This window comes from Parasteatoda tepidariorum, chromosome 1 (assembly GCF_982258835.1).
Source record: "Parasteatoda tepidariorum strain Cologne lab strain chromosome 1, Ptep-v5.0, whole genome shotgun sequence".
Taxonomy (NCBI): Eukaryota; Metazoa; Arthropoda; class Arachnida; order Araneae; family Theridiidae; genus Parasteatoda; species Parasteatoda tepidariorum.
In genome coordinates this window covers 64,648,317-64,669,766 of record NC_141755.1, presented here as the reverse complement: position 1 = coordinate 64,669,766, position 21,450 = coordinate 64,648,317, and the positions used below count along the sequence as shown (strand labels likewise).

At 31.7% G+C, this 21,450-nt stretch overlaps 1 protein-coding gene across 1 annotated transcript in view; it reads right to left on the bottom strand.

Annotated features, from left to right (window-relative positions):
• The window catches only part of LOC139425496 (glutamate receptor ionotropic, kainate glr-3-like), a 38,383-nt gene that overhangs the window by 8,254 nt on the left and 8,679 nt on the right, over positions 1–21,450 (bottom strand). The window contains exons 3-7 of the mRNA XM_071180505.2: positions 19,452–19,539; positions 17,181–17,339; positions 14,374–14,515; positions 8,608–8,822; positions 6,831–7,120 (exon numbers count right to left, since the gene is read on the bottom strand). Of these exons, the coding sequence (XP_071036606.2) occupies positions 6,831–7,120; positions 8,608–8,822; positions 14,374–14,515; positions 17,181–17,339; positions 19,452–19,539 (894 nt within the window). The remainder of the gene's footprint in view (positions 1–6,830; positions 7,121–8,607; positions 8,823–14,373; positions 14,516–17,180; positions 17,340–19,451; positions 19,540–21,450) is intronic.

The window sequence follows — 21,450 nt, the reverse complement described above, 5'->3', positions numbered from 1 at the left end:
AACTGATCACCCAGGATAATCGCAATTAAAATAACGACGTCTCTTAAGTTTTTAATTTGGACATTGAGACAAGCTGTATTTTATAATTATATTTTGTATAATTAGAGAAAACGGGTGTTGGTTCATTTAAAAACATGTGTTAATCGCTTATACCCAGTGCGCAATCTGCTTATGGAAAATCTGATTTTTCTAGAGACATTTAGAAACTGGAAAATAATGTATTATGTGTCGATTTTTAAGTTCCATTCTGTCTCCTAAACGGATATTACTGTTTTGATATTTTCACAAAACCGACTTTTCGGAAGGTTGTGTGACGGTTTTTTTCTGTCCATGCAGACTGCCATATAATATGTTCTCCACAAAATAAAGCAAGAGATAAGGAAATTAAATTGGTTAAAAAAACCTCCTCGTAAATAATCTAGAAAAAAATAACAATTTTACTTTTCTTAAAACATTTGTCAAACGTCAAGAGATATTTATGGAAAATGAAGAATAAATATATTTGTAAAAATATTTCTTGTATTTCGTTTCATATTAGGACACATAGGGGCACGTGCCTCCTCAATAACTTTTCAGAACATCAAAATGTTTGAAAAATTATTACTTTGAAAGAAAACATAAAAAACTATTTTTAATTTATAAATATTAATAAATTATGATAGTTTATTAATAATTTAGCGAAATAATTCCATATTTTTCATTTTTCAAGTAAGTGGTAACTTAAAAACCATTTAGTGAATTTTTTTAATTATTTCAATCATTACTTAACAATTTTGACGTTAAAATCGGCAAGTGTTAATATAACTTGTAAATGTGGTTATTATTTATGTAGTTTAATTTATGCACAGGACAATTTTTTTATTACAATTATTACCTGTTACTGATCCATTACTGATTAATTTAACATGTAATGTACCAATTTTCTTCGTGTTTCAATAGTATGTGTTCTAAGCAATTTTATTTGATTATCACATAGCTTATTTGATTATCACCTATCATCGGATTTGAAATATCAGATTGTACTAAATGCATAAAAATATTAAAATATGTGACAAATTATTATATCCTGCAAAATTGTTATTCTTTCAGATTTTAAGAGAATTTCATATCAAGGAATTATATTTCAAATAATAAATAAAGCATATTATGGTAGATATGATTTTCTCTTAATCTTTCGGTAACTAAATATGTAAAAACTTTTCGCTTTTTGGCCACTGTGGATAAAGCGATCATATCTCTTATTACAAGCCTAGACTAATTTTATTCATGCTACTTTTATATTAAAAATATATTTTGCGACAGTTAGAATTGCATGAGATGTTGCATTATTTTTCAATCACAGCTTCCTGTTTAAAAATTAAAAGGAAAACAATTCCTATAAAAGCATTTTCTAACATTGACTTCAAGAGAGTAAATAATAGTAGATATAAGAAAATTATAAGAATGAAATGTTTAAAGAAAACAAATACAACAAAAAAAATTGATAATTGTTTAAAAAAACACTTAGACACTAAGAAAAATCGAATTTTATAATTATCATTTCTTGAAATACAATTGTAGAGAGCGCGAAAATAAATAAATAAATGAGTAAAAATAAACAAATGAATAAATAAATAATAACATAGCACCCTGAATAACTTTTGATCTAATGATCGGATCTTCACGTTTTAGAACTCAATATTATTTTATCACAAATATGCTAAGTAATTAGCGCAGACTACTTTAAGTTAAGAAATCAGACACAAAAACCAACTTTCTCTGAATAAACATATCGTTATTTTCGATAGATTCGAATTTCTGGTCCACAAAATGTAAGGGGAATCTGAGAAATATGGCCCCATTAATTTAATCAGAAGAGCTGTTCAAAGTTAAGGTTAAGGTTAATTTTACTTTTTGCGTATTTCTAAATATCTCAAGAGTTTTTTAAGCGGATTGAAAACAATTTTGCACGCAATTATAAAATTCGCTTATACAATGGTATAATTCCATGAAAAAAATTACTTTTAATAAATATTTGTTATTTTTTACTATTTTATTTAGCAATATTAATTAGTGTAAAGCATTAAAATTTATCATTATAAAAATGCAATTTTATAATGGAAAAATATAAAATTTGAACGATATCGGTTAAATAGCTCCTGAGGAATTAAACTCTAAAAAAGCGACTTTTTTAAAAAATTTGTTATCTCAGGAATAATTTGACCGATTTCATTCAAATTTTTCAGTTTGCCAGGTAAAATTACAATATTTAAAATTATATAAAAAAAATTTTACCTTGCAATTTAAAAAACTTTCGGTTACGACTAAATCTTAGTTTTGCGTAAAAAATCTTTAGAACTCGAAGCTAGTTTCAAACATCAAGCACGAAACAAGTACAGTGTGTGTGTATACTACCAGTAGATATAAGGTGTTTTCTCGAGATCGTTCTTCCAAAATTGTATAGATAATTTTTCTTTATTAACAATGTGGTAATTGACGAGAAGACACACAATTATATGGTTTTTATTATGTTTTTGTTTTGGAAATAAATATAGGTATTTTTATTTATAAATAGTCCATGCACACACATCCACCATGTCTGCTGTTTTAAAAAACACATATTTACACCACATTAGCTTTAAAGCCCATACAATTCAAATCAGTCTTCAGTTTCTTAAATAATATTTAGATGATCTATTACTATTTCTCAAATATTTCTCTGTCAAAGATTTGAAAAGTTAAAAGCAAACTTCAATACTGATTACAGAAACACCCATTGCCACAACTATTAGTCTTATAAACGTCTAAAATGGCATCTCTTTATTTGATTTTTATTTTTCTCTAGTCCAGGAAAATCTTTTTTCACGGTAAAAGCATTCCTCAATTGCACAAATGATTAGGGCGTAATTCGGTTGAATGCTTCGATTCTCAATGTTAGAGTTAATTGGAAGATTCAGTTCATTTGGATGAATTTCTACCCACGCACAGGATGCGAATCCAATGAATATACCTCGTTAGCACAGATTGAAAGTCTATCAAATAACATTGCCTCTCTCCAAAACAACTATTCCATGGAAAAGAGCTCTCAGTTTCAATTGGTGTTTCAGAAAAAGTGCTTTTTTTAGTTTTGTTCTTTATGAAGCTTGGCATAGTTATATTGAAAAAAGTTGAGGGTGATATTGTATGAACATCTAATACGTAGAACGGCTTTCTAAGTAAAAACTGTGATTTTCCAAAATAAACATCTTTTTAGAATCCATTTAAAATTTAAAAACATAGTAGAAAGACACTCACCGAAAACAAACTCAAAAAGTATATTTACTTGTGAACTTTTAATTTCTTAATTTCTCTCATATCGTGCTCTACAGTAGCTATGTAAAGTGCAGGGGCTGACATTTATCCCTTTCCTCGGCGAAACTCATCACTTTGTAATTTTTTTTTTATAAAATGAAAACAAAGAAGAGAACAAGTTATAAACTTTTGATCTAATGTTCAAATTTTAGGGAAGTATGATGTGATCTTAATGGTTCAAATGCCTACCCTTGAATACGCTAATTAGAGCGGACGATGTTTAAAGTTACGAAATCATATATAAAAATATACTTTGTCTTTTCAAATATATTTTTCTCTAGATTTTTTATTCTAATGGCATGGTAGAAAGTAGCCTCAAATCTGGAAAAGAAGATCCTAATATTTTGGTTCAGAGATAGACATTTTGGACCTTTAAGTTTTAATTTTACTTACGCTTGACACATTAAAACTGAATCTTAGTAGGTTAAAATTTGGCCATTAGATCAAATGTTATAAACGTGTTGTTTTATTTATTTTCCTAATTTTACGAAGCTAGAAATTTTGAAAAATACTCTCATAATATGGTTCATATTTGATGCAACCTTTAATATGTTGTTATATGTTGCTATAGTTGATAAGTTGAACTATATAATTTAATTTTGTAACACGATGCCATACACTGAGAAAAAATAAGGTCAAAACAACCAGATTAAGGTAAAATTTACCGTATTCCAATGTTAGCAAAAAAATTGATAATTTTTACCGAAGTGCTCTGGTAATTTTGGTAAAATTAACACTAAAATATGGTTTTATAATATGCGATAAAATTCGGTAAATATGATAAAATTTGGTAATTTTATGATAATACCTTAGAGTTTGTCATAAAACCATTTATTCTGTTACATTTACTTTAATTTTTGTATTTTTTACTAAATGTTTGGTAGTAAGAACTAAAATTTTATAAACCAGAATTTTCGGTCAACGTAAACCATACGAACGGAAAAAATTTGACAATGAATTTTTTAATTAACGTACTATATTTTGGCTTGGTTATCCAATAGTACGGTTCTTTTTTACCAGAAATATGTCATTACCATGCTGTGCGGTAATTATACCATAATATTATTTCCATGTACTATAACGTGAACGGATACTAGATTCTTTTAACTGAATTCAATTTAACAATTAAGTAAAAATTTAGTTAATTCGAGTAATATTATGTTTCATGGTACTGAAAATATGGTTCAAACCTAATTCAATTTTTTTAAGCCTGCAATAAATTCTGTCTAGTGCGTTTGGTTTTTCTGATATCCAAAAAAAACAGCCATGCTGAACTTTTTCTTCACTTTTGACATTTTGGTTTCACTTTTTATTCCATTTTAAAGAATAGCTTTTAACAATTCACTGTGAAATAGTGGTATGTTTGTTTTTATCGGAAATAAAGAGATAGGGCAAGATCCGCTTAAATGTAGCTAGAAAGTGTAACGCTCCATTTAAAGGAGGAACATCAAGAGGGATAAAAAGGATAAAATATCAATTCATTCTCTCTTTTGTGGCGAGTCTATTGTGTTTTATATCGAAAATAGTAGCAACAATAAAGATCGTCAATGCTTTAACACTTCAAGATCTTCAGACTATAGGAGAAATCAATAGCCCAGTGAAAAAATATACATTGTAAAATAAAACACAAATTTAAATAAACATTTTTTTTTTACAAAAAAGGATAGATTTAAAATTTTTATAGATAAAACACACTAAAAATTTATCAATGTGGTGCTTGCTTATAAGAAATGATCTAGAATAATTAACTTCATTGATAAATATCAGATGCATACAATTTTATCTCATATAACACAGTAAAAAATTCCACATCAACTTATTGTATGAAGTATCGGCACTTTGGATGCTTAATCTATAAAATAAATTTTACTTTGAAATCCATTTTTATCTTAAAATATTAAACCTTATTTTTTACAGTAATATTTATTGGCACCTTGACCAAGAAGTTCTCTTACAACTTTTGAAGCTTATTGAAAAAAATTATGTAAGTGTTACTGTGCTTCCAATTCCTTTCAGGCAAAAAAGTGTATGGTATATATAAGCTATTGCAGGCTTATATGTTGTAACTGCTTGATATGTCGTAATTTTCTTTACCTAGGCAGAATTTAGAAATTTGGATTAGTAAATTTATCATAAGAGAGCAGAAGGGAAAATTTTCAGAAACTTGAAAGCCCCGAGGTCGACGAAAAATTTTATCAGAACGTAAAAAGAGATATCCTCAGTCGATGACAAAAAAAGATCTAGCAAACCATTTTTTTTCTAAGATTTTGTAGGGAAAAAAAATAGGCTAGGGAGAGGATACGACCAAATGATGGACCAAGAACAGCTAGAAAGCTAACCCGAAAACTCGAAATATAGAGGGGATCAATGTTAAACATTCTGAAAAGGGACCTAAGGTATAGAAAAAGCAAAGTTCATGGATTTTCAGAATCTCCTTAGATAAAAAGGAGGGAAAGGGGGGAGGAAATTTTGATGAGTTTTCCTCTTCAGAAGAGAAACTTATTGTTTTATAGCATCGTCTCAACCCCCAAAATAATATAATATGGTCAATTTCTAAAGAAATCTTCCAAGGAGACTAACTGTCAGACTAACCACGGGAGGTTTTCGTGGTTTCCATCTCCATGTAACGTAAATACGGGTTAGGTCCATCTAAAAGTCATCCGCGAAAACAAATTTCTCTCAATACTTGATCCAGGATTCCCTTGTCTCCTGGATTGGGTTGAAAATTACAAGGCTACGGAGTTGCACATTAGTAGTCGTAAACTCAAAAATTGGCTCGGTTGTACAACGACGATTTTAAAATAAAAAATAAAATTTCTAATAACTTCCATGAGAGCCAGCATTTTGTTCCGCATCATCAAAATGCTTTGTCTGTTATGGTTTGGGTGGGTTATTTCAAAAAGTTATAAAGCCCCATTAGTCATTGAAAGAGGAGTAAAAATCAATGACCAATATTCTAAAACTGAGGTTTTGGAAAAGGTTTTACTTCCAAGAGTCCAGAGTATGTGTGGGTGGAGTATTTCTGCTTTCAAATAAGTAGTACTCCTTCTCATACCGCACGAAGAAGTGGTGCAGCAAACATTTAACTGACTTTTTTCGAAAAATAAATGGCCTCTTAACTCCCCAGATCTGAACCGCCTTGATCATTTCGTTTGGTCATTCATGCTCTTCTAACATATTAATTATGAAATCATCAATCTGAGCAAATTCAAAAATTTATTCCAAAAGATTTGACTGGAAATGCCGATGGAAGCCGTACGTGCCCCGTGCGATAGATTTGAAGAGAGACTCAAGCTGATTAAGAAAGTAAAAGGAGGTTTTATGTCAACGCATTCGTCGCATTAATCAAAGATACTTAATGATTGCTACTTTAATATAATGCAAATAATTTTTGTAATCCTGACATTTTTAGTTAGGAGGCAATTGTCCCATCAACACCTGAAGAGATCTTGAGAATTGCTCAAATATTTTATATACTCTTTCAGAAGAAATATACTTACATTTTATTAATTTCGAGTATCCATTCATTAGGGAAAGTCTTTTGAAAGGCTAAGACTTTCCACAAATTCCAGAGAGGCTGCCTTGCTAGACGAAACTGACACGGATATCTATCCTCATACCTCTTTGCTAAGAAACTTTTCAATCCCATGCTGTCCGTAAGCAAAACGAAAGAACCAGTCATCACTTGATCCATACCTATGGTGGACATTTCCTTATAGGTTAAAATACTCTTGGCTGGGAGTTGGTTTGCCTTTTCGAAAACAGATTTATACATTTCTGACTTCCCCTCCTGAAAATATGAAATTAATATTTAAATTATGGAAGATTAAAGTTATGAAATGATTGTTTAAAAAGTCATTTTTCTAATCCGCATAGAACTTGGGGTATGCTTGAAAATAATAATTGACGAATGATCGGAGCGGAATCAATCTACTTTTTTTAGCAAACGCTGAGAGTAAATGTTGGTAAAAATGCAAATTCTTAACCCTTATGGTTTGAACCAAATTTGATGCTATTTTTTTTATTTAATATACCAGATTAAAATCTTACAACGAGTACCTATTTTGTACACCGAGAGAAAAAGCATTGTCAAAACTACTTGAATATCGAAAAATTTACCGCATTTCTGGCTACACACCTACGTAGTGCACACTTGCGTGGTTTCAATAGTGAAAATTTTGGAATGAAAATTCAAATCATAACAACGCCAACCATATTCAACCAAGATTTGCCCCTAGGAACTGATTTTTATTTCCAAACATGAAAACAACTGTTTCGGGAAACAAAGGCTCACGCCAAACGAGAAGATCAACAGCCAAACAGATGCCTATGTTGAGGACTTTCTGAAGTCTAAACAGAAAATAAATTATGGTCAAAACTACCAGAATATGGTAAAATTTACAACGTTTCCGTCTCTATGGCAACACTGAAAAGTTTGGAAGTTTTTACTGAAGAGCTTTGGTAATGATTTCGGTAAAATTAAGTATAAAATATAGTTTTATAATATGTGATAAAATTTGGTAATTTTACCATACCTTAGAGTATGGGCATTAAATTTATTCCTAAAATAGTCCATACCATTTATTCGGTTAAGTTTACTTTTAAGTTTTGCATTTCTTACTGAATTTATGGTAATAAAAACCACAATTTTGAAAATCAGAATTTCTGATAAATTTTTATCATATGAACGGAAAAATTACCAAATGAATGGTTTAATTACTGCATATTTTAGTTTGAACCAGTTGTATGTTTTTTTTTTACTAGCAATGTCATTGCTATACAGTACGATAATTATACCTGAATTCTTTACTTCATGTAAATGATTACTTTGTGAGTTAACCATTTTGCTATCTTATGAGAAAATTAGTTAACTATTCTTCAAGTTAAATTTTTGGATAATTGTGATGAATATAATACTTATAGATAGATAGATGGAATCCCTCTCAATTATCTAGATTGATAGATTCTACTTCAATTACCCAAGTATTTTGACTTAAAATGTGCAACGTTTTGGATTGTATAAAAACATGTTTTAGTTTCTCGTCACATTGCTTGTCGGAGGATAGAAAATTGATAAAAATTTGCTGTTAAAACTTTCATAATACATAGTTAAAAATTTTCTTTTTTGGCACTATGTTCCAAAAATAATTCATATTAAATCTATCTAAACAAATGTAACACACGTTTAACACATTAATAATGTCGTATGCTTAATGAAAATAAAATAATGATACATGTTTACAGGAAAAGATCACTATAAGAAATGCTCAATTTTACCTGAAATCGGTAATAAATGGAAGATTCAGGTTCTAGAATTGGGAAAAGATCCGGCGCAGCAATGACATCATAAATGGAATCTATTGTCCTTGATTTTCTGAGTAACAGTTTTGAAAGTACCACACCACTCAAGACATTGGCTAAAACCAGAGTTCCTAACACCCAAAAAATTATTAAAATGGCATAGGGAGTGTTTGGCGGACGTTTCACTCGACCTGTAGGTTGAATGAAAATAAAATATTTAATTAAAAAAATTTTTAAAAATATATATTTGCTTTATTTTTAAGTTGTTAGTATTACATAAAAATTATCTTGGATTTTTTTTAAGCAAATGGGTTATACGTGTAATCATACATTTAATACTCAAGAGATATTAATAATAAAAGGCTTGAAGCTCTGTAGTGCAAGCCCCATTTTATTTAAAAGGTGATGTTTTTATAAAGTGATCCTTATCGTTGTTTACAGATTGGTAATTTGCAAGTTTTAAAAATTTTCCCCATTTGATAACACGATGTATAAAAATATCTTACTGCATAAATAAAAATCATGTTGTTTTTGATCAGAAACGCTCCTGTGAGCAATTACAAATGTGGCTTATTCATTTATTTCCCAATTATTATTGTTTATTTATTCCCGTCTTTCTCAAATTTTGAATTTTGTATTATAATATGATATTACTTTAATATTTGCACAAAACTGAATGAATTTTTTCTTCCTTTAGCTATCCCTTAAAGTTTTAATATCACTGCTGTTTAATTACTGATACAAATATTGATTTTAAAATTATTGATTTGTTTCATTATTAGCGCTAGATTGCCTAAAGAAGTCATTTTGACTGCTTTTTAATTTCAATTACAAAAACAATGATGACACAATTTCTTAGAATTTTGTGACTTTTTGTACAACATATAATTTTTTTATTGTTAATATTTGCTAATAGCTTGTTATATAACTGTAAATAATATAAAAATATTAAAAATTAATTTTAAACCAATTTTCTTTCAAAATCCAGTCATTTTGACTGCTTATGGGCAATATAGGAATTTCAGTCTTTCTAGTGTTAAATGATCATAATAAGAGAAATATTTTTACCACGTTTTCATTTTTATATATAAGACAAATATGTACTTTGAAATTCAAAGTAGAAAAACCACAGTAGCCGAGAGAGAAAAAAATTATGTTCTAGTTTTATTTCTCACCTTTATTTTTCAACTTTAAATTTTCAGTTTCCAATCATTCTTGTTTCTTCTCATTCACGTCTGGCAAGTTTTTAAAATGGGCGCCTATTTTTGAGCACTTAAAACATGTCGATTATTATTCCCCTTTTGTATATATTTGAAGGGATTGAAGTTTTTAATCAAGTGATATCTCATCGCTTCAGTTTCTTGAGATTATTTATTTACCACTTTCAACCTGTTTTATTCTGTTTTCTGAGCAATAAAGATTATATAATCACAATTTTAAGTTTAAATAAAAGTAAGCTACATACTGGATTCAACTTATTTTTATAAATCCTTGGATAAAAACTAAACAAAATTTCTTAATTTTTTTAGTTTTGTGGAAATAAATTTATTTCAGTTAATTTTTTATTAAAATATCCAGTTCGTAATATAATTTTTATAATTTTTACTCAATGTTTTATTTGCAGTCTTCATTTAATCCTAACTTATACCTGACCAAAATGAATAGGACAGGAAGAGTAGCTTGATTTTTATTTTCTTACAAAACAGTTGATCAGTTTCGTTATACTTAAAATTATTTCTTCATAGTTCTTCACTTAAATCAAATTTTAAGTGTATGACCCAATTTTTGGAAGGATGTTTAAATAAGAGGAAGAGTTTTATCTCAACTCTCAACCTCTTCAAAAATTGTTTATAATAAAAAAAGGAGAATCATTTTCACTGTTAAAATTTAAAGTTGTCTATTTCAAAAAGCTTCGAGCAATAAATATTTGCTTTAAAGCCCATTTATAGAAAATATAAGTTATTCCATTAACTTATATTTTCTTTTTTAGAAAACAAAGGGCGAAAATTTTATTTAAAAAATTTTAATAATTAGTCCGTTTAATACATTCTTGACACAATTTCATACCAGAAACTCAATATAATTATTCCTTGAAACTTGTATGTTATTTGAAAATTAAAAGAGGAAGCTTCCTCCAAACTTTTAGATTTAAATATTTTGTGCATATGCCATGTAAGAGGTCCAAAAATTACTTTGTTTGAGAGCTACTTTAATCCAATCAAATGAGTTTAATTTAATACACAAAGGTATTAAATTGAAGATTACTATTATTTTGAATATTATTAAAAATATCGCATTACGTAAAATTCTATTATTAATTAATCATAGAAAGAAACCAGTTCGTATCAGAAACTGTTAATCAAATTAATTTTACTTTTCTCAGAAATTATTTTTAATAATTATTTAAAATGCTCTTTTTTGTTGCTTCAAAGAGATCTTATTATCACTTGCAAAATTTGCAAAGTAAATAAACAGACTTAAAAAGGTACATATTTACTAAGAATAGTCTAAAGAATATCGCAGCTAGATTACGGTCAACAACCAGTAAACAGAAATTTCAGTCGCTGATCGTAAAAATTTTATTGCATTTATAAAACTATCATGACCATAAGAGTACAGGTGTGACCGCAAAGTTTTTTTTCGTAAAATGTATGTCCAATGATCATGAATGAACATTATGCCCAGAAAAAAAGTCATCTACAATTTAGACTTCGACGTTGTTTGAGACAAAGGCGATTTGCTTTTTGAATTAAAGTAAAGCAAGGACGGGGGATGTAGTTGCGTGTTCATTGTCAGTGGTCACCAACTTGGAGAGGTGCGAGAGACGAATGTAATTCCGGCTGGGATCGACTGGACTTTTATGAAAATAACGATATGCTGTAATTACCATGGAACAGGCATAACCACCGACTAGAGTGAGTTACAATGCCTTATAAAGTGACCGAGGCAAAATGACGATGTTTGAAAACCAACTATTAATAAAAGTAATTTATTTTGACGAGAGAAAATGTTTTGGGTGTTAAATAATTTTAGTTAAGTGAGTTCGACTAAGAAACAGTTGTCTGAACTTGATTTCATTCCTATTAATTCTAGTAATGTTGTGATACTGCTATTTGGAACTTTTTTCTGCATGGTCTTCAACAGCTCATAGCCGCTGATTACACTGAGGATCTTTTTTGGGGAAGATATTTTTCACGCTTGCTGGATTTTTTTCTCGAAGATGGCAGCTAGTCGTTTAATTTAAGGCTATTTTTCGAATGCTTTGTCGTATTATGAAATGATGTTTTTTTCGCGAATAATATGCTATTTCTATAACTGCTGTGAATTTGCGACTGCTACTCATGATTGTTAGGCCAAGTTTAGTCTATATAAAGTCAGAGCAGTCTACGCTTATTTTGAAATTGGAACAAAACATCAATATGGAGAAAATCCACAGTTTTGTGAAAATGAAAAGCGTTTGTGGTCTAATTTTTCAATATTTAAAAACTGACTTCAGTACTGCATTACTTGGGCACATACTCATAAAAATTTGCAAAAACTGAGAATAAAGGCTGTGATTTCGATAATTTTCATCTAGTTGGAAACATGTCGCCAAATTGGCGATTTGTAAAAAAGTTTAGTAAGTTTTAAAATGCATAAGTTATTTGTCTGTTCTAAAGCGCAGATATACACTGAAGAGCCAAAAAAATTGGTATACGAGGGTTGCTATTTATATTTCTGGCCTAATAATGAAAAAAACAAATATGTAGGATCAAAATTGGTTTTATTGTTTTTCAAAATATTCTCCATGATGATCAATACACTTTTGCATGCGTTTGAACCAATTTTCAAAGCACTTTTTCCAGTCCGATTGAAGTAACTCCAAAACATGCGTTTTGAATGCATCAACCGCTTCTTCGGGGGTCGAAAATCGTTGTCCACGTAATTTATATTTGATGTGTGGGAATAAGAAGAAGTCATTGGGTGCCAAATCAGGGCTGTACGGAGAATGACCCATCAGTTCGATCTTTCGCTCCGTCAGAAATGCCTTTGTTTGAGTCGATGTGTGAGAGCTCGCATTGTCATGATGAAAAATGATTCTCCTGTGCTTCTGCTTTTTTCGAATTTCTCCGATGACTTCTGCCAAACAAATGGTCGTGTACCATTCAGAATTGACCATCCTGCGTTGCCCTAACGCCACTGTTGCCACATGACGGTTAATGCCGAAGAAACAGGCAATCATTTGTTTCGATGTGCTTCTTCCTCGAACAACGTTTGTTGGTTTTGCCTCGTCTTGGAAGACCCATACAGTTGATTGCTGTTTTGTTTCCGGCTCATATGTATAGATCCATGATTTGTCACCTGTGTAGATGTTATACACAGCCTTTGATGTACCTTGAACCTATTTTTCCAACATTTCTTTGCACCAACCGACGCGAGCCTTTTTTTGAGCGTTTGTTAGATTATGCGGGATCCAACGCGAACAAATTTTTTTTACGCTCAAATGTTCATGCAATATTTTATTGATGCTAGTCATACTAATGTCCAAAGACGCCTCTATCTCACGGTATGTCACATGACGATCTTGCTTTATCAGTTCACGCAGAGCATCGATCTTTTCTGGCACAACAACGGATTTTGGACGACCTGCACGGGATTCGTCCTGGATCGAACATCGACCACGATTAAATTCGTTATACCAATTTTTTACAGTGCTGTAGGATGGCACTTTATCGCTGAATAAAGAATTAAGTTCATCGAAGCACTCTTGTCCTGACAATCCACGTCGATAGTTATGAAAAATAATGGCACGAAAATGTTCACGATTCAATTCCATTTTTTGAAAGAGAAGAACTTTTCAATTTACTGTCAACAACACAAATGAGGCTATAATGGTAAATCGTCTGCTGAATTTATGTTTAAAAATATCAAACTTTCGATTAAAATCGTCTGCGGTCGCCTAGCAACACTTACTGCTGCCAAGGCCAGAAATATAAATAGCAACCCTCGTACCTGCCTAATATAGTGTAGGGCCAACGCGAGCACGCAGAAGTGCCGCAACACGACGTGGCATGGATTCGATCAATGTCTGAAGTAGTGCTGGAGATAATTGACACCATGAATCCTGCAGGGCTGTCCATAAACCAGAGGGAGTAAGAGGGGGTGGGGATATCTTCTGAACGTCACGTTGCAAGGCATCCCAAATATGTTCAATAATGTTCATGTCTGGGAGTGGATCCAAGAGCACTCTTCTGAATTTAGACACTTCCGCTGGCCACCAAAAGTCCCAAACATGAACATTATTGAACACATTCGGGATGCCTTGCAACGTGATGTTCAGAAGATATCCCCACCCCCTCTTACTCCCTCTGGTTTATGGGCCGCCCTGCAGGATTCATGGTGTCAATTCTCTCCAGCACAGCTTCAGACATTGATCGAATCCATGCCACGTCGTGTTGCGGCACTTCTGCATGCTCGCGTTGGCCCTACACGATATTAGGCTGGTATACCAGTTTTTTTGGCTCTTCAGTGTATCTTCACGGCAAAATACTTAACTTTGTAGGTGTTCGTTAGAATTAAGAACACTGGGTTTTTCCTTAAAAAATTTTTAAAAAAGGTGCTGACTGTATAATATAACAAATTTACTGAAAAATAAGTAACTTTTATTATAATTTCTTGGAGTGCAGTGTTAAGCGATCTGTTCCTTACATTCTTTGTTAATTAATAAAGTTTATTTAGAATACGCATATATAACATATTTACTTTCTTGTAACAGCGATCGTGATATAATCCAGACATTTTTGTAAAAGTTCAGTACGAATTCGATGCTTCGTATTTCCTTTTTTTCAGCTACTGTTATGGTTATGCTTAAAACTAATCCCATGGTAAAAATCAAGATCCACACCTATGACGAAAAAGAATATGGTTAATAATAGTGTACTCTCTACTAGTGTGTTTAGTTAAATAGATTGCCTTATTGATTTGAAACTCTTTATACAATTATTTCGTAATTACTTTTTATTGCTGTAACTGCGTATATATTTTGCTGTTAATTGAGTAATTAAAATGCTTCAGAATTTTTTGGAAGGTATTGGTGCTGGCAAATTAAATAAATTGTTGATTAACAGCTATATTCAGGTTCAATAGATATAGCTGTAAGAAGCAATTTTGACGAAAATTCAAGTCTGTCTTGTCTGCGTGTATAGTCATGACAACTGTGTTTTGGGATCGAAAGGTGGTATTGTTGGTTGACTTTATGGAAACTGGAACCACAATAAACTCTGAGAGATATTGTAAGACACGGAGAATGCTCAAGTGGGCCATTCCGAACAGGAGAAGAGATATGTTGTGCAAGGCCGTAAGCGTTCTCCATGATAACGCTCTCCCCCATGTTGCCAGACGAGCCGTTGCTCAACTGCAACAGTTTGGATGGAGCATCATCACCCATCCACTCTATAGTGCGGACTTGGTACCCAGTGACTACCATCTCTTTCCAAAGCTGAGTTTCAAAGTTTCTTTAACAGTATGGAGGTGAACTAGTTTGACTTACGACCACTATATAAAACTTCCTTACTCTCCCTGAACTGGTGAGTACAACTATGGTGGTTAGAGCATCCTAGTGCGAACCCCAAAATCCTTGGCTCAAATGTTACCAGCAGCCAACAAACATCTCTTTTACGCCTTCCTCCCGCATTACTTTTTAGACTATTCATTTTGCACAGAAATCAGTAGATGCTGTTCTAATTTTGAATACATCGAGTTTTCAAATTCTATAATTATTGGTTTCGGAGCTATTTTGACGCATTTTTGCTTGATTTTGAGAAACCTTTCTTTATAATGCAATCTATCGTCTGTTTTGGCCAGATATTTTGCTTGTAGCATAAATAATAATTTTCATTTAAAATCTGAAAAAAAAATTTTTTTGCTTTCGAAGTTTTGAGACTGAATGATTTTGTTGTTAAGACAAAACAGCGTAATCTTAATACACTGCTGGACAATTGCTAAGGACGGATCACAAATTGCAATGTAGCATAACATTAGGCGAGACATGAGACCTAGTAGGATAAATTATAGTTGCCACACTGTTCAGACATTAGAATAAAGAACATTCATTGTTCTGGAAAGTACAAAAGCTATGAAACATCTGAAAGAAAAAAAATGTTCATTTGATGCTGCGTACGGAATAATGGAACAATGCATTTAAATGTCAGCAGGCAACTTGAAGAAAGGTGTCAGTACGGGATATGTCCACCGTGGAGTGTGATGCAACATTCTACAGGTCGTATCATACTTCGCACAACATTATCCAGCAGCTGTTGAGGCAATTTATCCCATTCCTCTGTCAGTGCACGGATGAGGGTGTTCTTGTTTGTCGGAGGATAGTTTCAACCAGCAAATTGCCTCCCCAAAGCATCTCAAACATTTTCAATGTGGTTTAGATCTAGAGAACGTGATGGCCATATGAGGCGTTGAATACCCTCACTGTCTAAACAATTCTGAACAGCGAGTGTTCGATGACATGTTGCGTTGTGGCCCATAAAAACAAATTTATCACCGACAGCACCACGGAAAAGACGAACATGAGGAAGTAGAACTTCATCAAAGTATCGTTGTCCCGTCATAGTCCCATTCGCAACCACATGTAGGCGCGTGCGGCCATTGATCATGATGCTGGCCCACACCATGACACTGCATGTCGGATATCGGTCCTTTTCCTGAATATTATCTGGACGATAACCAGTACCACTCTCGCGCCAGATCAGTTGGCGTCTACAATCCGATGACAGACTGAACCTACTCTCATCTGAGAAGAGTACGCATGCCCAGTCCTGTTCAGTCCATTTGTGATGCTCACGACACCATTGCAAACGTGCAGTACGGTGCTGTCTGGTCAATGGGACGCACACAACAGGTCTGCGGGTGTATAGTCCTCCTCCCCTCAAACGTCTGGCAACAGTTTTTCGGGAGATCTGCTTTCCTGTGGTAGCAAGAAACTGATTTGCCACCTGCTGAGCTGTGGTGCGCCTGTTCCTTTTTACTGATAGGACGATGTATCTGTCTTCAGCAGGCGTCTTACGTCTAACACGACCTCCCCCTTGCCGCTTACTACACATTCCAGTAGTTTTAAAAGATTTCCACAGCCGTTAAACAACGCCGTCAGCGATGTCGAACTCCCTGGCAAAGTCTCTTATTTTTCGCCCTTCTTCGATCTTTCCAATAATTCGGCCACGCTTAAAATCATCTAAGTAATATCGGGAAGACATGCCGAAAATTTCAAGTTCGTCAACTAAATCTTTCCTGTAAAAATTTGACTAGAAACAACAACTCTCCACAACGCGTCAAAACCTTTAAAGCTCTTATCAGCGCTATCACGTGATGAACAAACGTGGACAAAAAAATTTACATACCCATACCCCTTCTTACTATATCCCGCACTTATTCTAATTTTCCACATTTTGCTTCCCTTCATTTTGTGGTTGCTATGGATGATAGTGTTATCCGTCCTTAGCAATTGTCCAGCAGTGTATAAAGGAAAATCTTAAATAAATTTACGAATCTAAAAACATTACCTCATAGGAGAAGGCTGAAATGGTGTTAAAAAGCGACATTCTCCATTCGAAGACAGGAACCAGAATTTCAACATGATCTATATAAAGTGGAACAGAGGTTGCAAACGTCTCGAAACGGCTATATGACAAAGTAAATGGGCCTATTGCAAAATCAGCTTCCTGAAGAAAAAAAAAATTTAAAAAAACATATATTTATAAAGCAAAATAATTAACTCAAAAGCATTCATGGGTGTTTTAAAGAAATATGCCATTGGCTGAAATAACTACAAACACTTGGAGCAACATTGCCAAAGTTTGAAAATAATGGTGTTTTTAGCGCTACGTTAAAAAAACATTGGAGAAGCTTAAGCCAAACAATAGAACTAGTTTCAACCAAGTCGCAGGCAAGCTTAAACCAAACGTGTTAAATGATTTTAGCGGAACTATTTTCTAGCGACTTTATTCTACCACTTCCATAAAAACGTCTCCCTTTTTGAATTTAATGAAGGGCTGGGCACTCCATAATGATCACCTGTAGCACTTGTTTTTAGAATTCATATAAACATATAAAAAATGTTGTTGTTGTTGTTGCTTATCCTCTCTGTCTGACGGAGTCAGACAAGATCCACGAGTTCGTTGACTGAAAGGAAGACAAAGGAAGGACAACAACAGCAACAGAATTCATATAAACATATAAAAAATGAAAATCAAAAAGGCTGGTTGGTCAGGAATCGTAGACTGAGAAAAAAAGTATGGCAAAAATTTCCAGAAAATTATTAACTTACCATGTTTCTGGCTGAATGGGAACACAAATGGTCGGATTATTTTTACCGAAGTGCTTTGGTAATGATTTTGATGAAATTAACAATAAATTATGGTTTTATAATCTATGATAAAATTAATTAAATGTGGTAAAATTTGGATGTTTTATTATGCTTTAGAGCACAACATAAAAACCATTAATTCGGTTACATTTACTTTTCAGGTTTGTATTTTTTAATCATATCTGTTAATAAGAATTGTAATTTTGAAAGCCAGATTACCAAATTAATGGTTTAAGAACCGTATATTTTTTAACAGAATTATGCTAATTTTTATCAGAAATGTCAATACCATACAGTATGGTAGTTTTACCATATTTTTTTCATGCGTGCTTGCTACGTCTTTTGTCGAAACGAATTTTGATTTAGTAAAAACACATAAAATAATGGAAAATATAAATGTACTTAATGTATTATGTTAGTTACAAACTTAGCATACAATAATTATTGTTAATATTATGTAAATGTTGAAGAGTTGAAAAATGTTTGTGAATGAGATTGATTTAATCATATTATTGTTTTGAAAAACAAGAGTGTTTCAAAAAAATACATCACTGTCTTTGAAAGAATAAGAAATATAATTATGATCCATGATCATGCTTAAAATATTTTTGAATTTGGTCTATGTTTGTCATATGATGCATTAGCAATATTTAAATATGAAAACAAATTATATAAACAACTTAAAAACATTTATTTTTTAAATATAAGTATGTTTTTTATTTTTTTTTTGTCAGAAAAATCTTTTAAAAAATTAACATTTTAACATTTTTCTGATTCAAAATTATCAAAATAAAATATTTGAACTTTGACTTAAGCCTGCTCCTCCATTGTAGTTGCAAATAAAAATCCAAACCATTCAAAGGAAAGTATGGTCAAGAACGATATCTTATTGAGACAAGTTCGTGATATATCGCTTTCAATATATCGAAGTTTTTTTCAGCATTAGCATAAATCAGACATACCCAGAACAAAAATGGTCATATATCAAGTGATATTTCCACATTAAATTTTTCGTTTCTGATGCTTTATGGGAAGATTTTCCGTAGCCATTTTATAAGAACATGTATAAATCTTAAGAAAAGCTTGTTAGATGTGTTTAAAATTTGTCAATGTAAGTTTAAAACTCAGCAACGAAAAATAGTTGCGAGAAATAGTTAAATCTTTTTGAATTCTTCATATAGTATAATAATTAAATATCCACTATTTATTAAAAAAAACAACAATACTTTCGCTCCGGGTATAAAGAATATTTAGATTACCATTAATCTAACATTAACAGCGTTAATATTTATATTTAAAAGCTTTGTATTTCAATTAAAAAAATATTTAAACTTTTAATACACTTATCAAATATACGCTGAGCAATTCACCATTTAAAATTTCTCAATCAAAAATAAAATTAAATGTCTTCTATATATTGTTGCAACCTCATAATAAAAACAAATTTTTATTTATAAAAATAACTTACGTCCCTTTCCACCATTCCAAGCATACCTGTCCATCCGCTATTCGTTTGAATACCCCACGAGTCTCCTTTAGCTCGATGCAATGAGTACCTACATTGAGAATGAATTACATTTTAAATAGCAAAATAGTAAAAAGCATTGTATCACATACTTATACCATTTCTGCTTAAATCTACCAAATTGATTGAGACAGTTACAAGATTTCAATTAAAATTTTCGCCCTAAAGCAAATCTTGTTTAAAATAAATCGCAGACTACAACACCATTCACAATATCCGAATAGGCTTACTGAAAGTGATGATCTCCAAACTGAATGCACATATCAAACAATTTTCACGTTTAATAATCGTTCTCCTGATTGTGAAATTTAAGGTGTTATATTTGTAAAGTCTGTTAATTCAGTTTAGAAAGTTAATGAAATTCAAACTAAAAATTAAAATAAAGCGCAGACTACAGCACCATTCTCAATATCCGAATAAGCTTGCTGATAGTGATGATCTCCATACTGAATGCACAGATCAAACAATTTTCACGTTTAATAATCGCTCTCCTAATTGTGAACTTTAAAGTGTTAGATTTGTAAAGCCTGTTAATTTAGTTCAGAAAGTTAATGAAATTCAAATTAAACATTTAAATAAAGCGCAGACTATAGCACCAGTAGTAGCTCACAATATCCGAATAGGCTTACTGAAAGTGATGTTCTCCAAACTGAATGTACAGATCAAACAATTTTCACGTTTAATAATCGTTCTCCTAATTGTGAACTTTAAAGTGTTAGATTTGTAAAGCCTGTTAATTTTGTTTCGAAAGTTAATGAAATTCAAATTAAAAATTTAAATAAAGCGCAGACTACAGCACCATTCACAATATCCGAATAGGCTTGCTGAAAGTGATGATCTCCAAACTGAATGCACATATCAAACAATTTACACGTTTAATAATCGTTCTCCTGATTGTGAAATTTAAGGTGTTATATTTGTAAAGTCTGTTAATTCAGTTTAGAAAGTTAATGAAATTCAAACTAAAAATTAAAATAAAGCGCAGACTACAGCACCATTCTCAATATCCGAATAGGCTTGCTGATAGTGATGATCTCCATACTGAATGCACAGATCAAACAATTTTCACGTTTAATAATCGCTCTCCTAATTGTGAACTTTAAAGTGTTAGATTTGTAAAGCCTGTTAATTTAGTTCAGAAAGTTAATGAAATTCAAATTAAACATTTAAATAAAGCGCAGACTATAGCACCAGTAGTAGCTCACAATATCCGAATAGGCTTACTGAAAGTGATGTTCTCCAAACTGAATGTACAGATCAAACAATTTTCACGTTTAATAATCGTTCTCCTAATTGTGAACTTTAAAGTGTTAGATTTGTAAAGCCTGTTAATTTAGTTTCGAAAGTTAATGAAATTCAAATTAAAAATTTAAATAAAGCGCAGACTACAGCACCATTCACAATATCCGAATAGGCTTGCTGAAAGTGATGATCTCCAAACTGAATGCACATATCAAACAATTTACACGTTTAATAATCGTTCTCCTGATTGTGAAATTTAAGGTGTTATATTTGTAAAGTCTGTTAATTCAGTTTAGAAAGTTAATGAAATTCAAACTAAAAATTAAAATAAAGCGCAGACTACAGCACCATTCTCAATATCCGAATAGGCTTGCTGATAGTGATGATCTCCATACTGAATGCACAGATCAAACAATTTTCACGTTTAATAATCGCTCTCCTAATTGTGAACTTTAAAGTGTTAGATTTGTAAAGCCTGTTAATTTAGTTCAGAAAGTTAATGAAATTCAAATTAAACATTTAAATAAAGCGCAGACTATAGCACCAGTAGTAGCTCACAATATCCGAATAGGCTTACTGAAAGTGATGTTCTCCAAACTGAATGTACAGATCAAACAATTTTCACGTTTAATAATCGTTCTCCTAATTGTGAACTTTAAAGTGTTAGATTTGTAAAGCCTGTTAATTTTGTTTCGAAAGT